This window comes from Aptenodytes forsteri, unplaced genomic scaffold (assembly GCF_000699145.1).
Source record: "Aptenodytes forsteri isolate BGI_AS27 unplaced genomic scaffold, ASM69914v1 Scaffold14, whole genome shotgun sequence".
NCBI lineage: Eukaryota > Metazoa > Chordata > Aves > Sphenisciformes > Spheniscidae > Aptenodytes > Aptenodytes forsteri.
The window spans coordinates 1,778,883-1,780,011 of NW_008794457.1; the positions used below are offsets into that span (position 1 = coordinate 1,778,883).

The following is a 1,129-nucleotide window of genomic DNA, read 5'->3' on the forward strand; positions in this document are numbered from 1 at the left end:
CCGCCCCGGCCCGCCCCGCGCCCGCAGCCCACCTTGAGCTCGTTGGCTTCGATGTAGCCGCTGCGGTCCGTGTCGTACCTCCGCCAAGCCTGCGAAGCAGCCGCCGCCAACATTAGCGTGGGCTTGCGCCCCACGTTTCCCACCACCGACATGTGTGTACCCCCCCATAACCCCTCGCCCGCGGCATCCCCCGCCACCCTAGCAGAGATGGGGTCAGCTCACAGCTCCGGTCAGGGGCTCGGGGTGGCCTCCCCACGTCCACGTGCTCGCCCCTAAGGGCTGGATGCTCTCCGAGCCCTCCTTTTGTTCAGCCCCACGCCAAGAGTTCAAGCGCGATTATCCTCGCCCCAGCGTGCCAGGCAAGGCTCTAATATTTGATCGCATCCCCCAGTTAAACAGCAGCCCCCGCTTGCCCCCTCCTTGTGCAACGGGGCGCTCCTCCTTCAGCCATCGCCTCCACCTTGGCTTCATTTTCCAAGCACAAGCTCTCCCCCAGCTCGGGATGCTGCACATCCCCCTCCACCCCCAGCCGCGTTTCGGTCCCCATCGGCGATTTCTCTCCCGCCCTGCAGATGGGTTTCACCCCGTGCCCGGGCACGGCGAGGTTTTGGGGTGGCCCAGAGCCACGTCCGGCAGCGTTGTCTGCTTCAGCACATCCCTCGGGCGCTAAGGACTGACCACCCCGGAGGGGGAATTTACAGAAACAGCTCCAAATCCCCGCAGCTCACCTCGCCTGGCGACCGGGACGAGGTGACCGGCTGCCCTGAGAGGTGCCCGGGGAGCTCTGAGGACTGGGAAAACTCATCACACTCCCGGTCTCCCCCCAAAACCAGCACCGTCCACACCGGGATGCCCCATCCCGCCTCCCGATGCTGAGTTAAAGCCAACAGTTTGGGGGAGACCAGGGGAGTTTGGGCAATGCCAGCTCCCGACCGTTTCTCCGTGGTGGAGCCGGGCACCGGGGACCGAATGCCGCGGGGAGCCCCGGCACAGCCCGCCCCGCTCACCTCCATGACCGCCGAGCTGGAGCCCACGTGCTGGCGGAAACACAGCAGGAAATTCTCCTCCGTGGGCAGGATCTGGGCCAGCTGCGGGGAACACGAGTGTCGGGGGGGGGGGGAACACGAGT

At 66.3% G+C, this 1,129-nt stretch overlaps 1 protein-coding gene across 1 annotated transcript in view; it reads right to left on the reverse strand.

Annotated features, from left to right (window-relative positions):
- CALB2 (calbindin 2) overlaps positions 1-1,129 on the reverse strand; it is an 11,885-nt gene that overhangs the window by 6,797 nt on the left and 3,959 nt on the right. Inside the window, exons 2-3 of the mRNA XM_009290849.1 lie at positions 1,008-1,088; positions 33-89 (exon numbers count right to left, since the gene is read on the reverse strand). Of these exons, the coding sequence (XP_009289124.1) occupies positions 33-89; positions 1,008-1,088 (138 nt within the window). The remainder of the gene's footprint in view (positions 1-32; positions 90-1,007; positions 1,089-1,129) is intronic.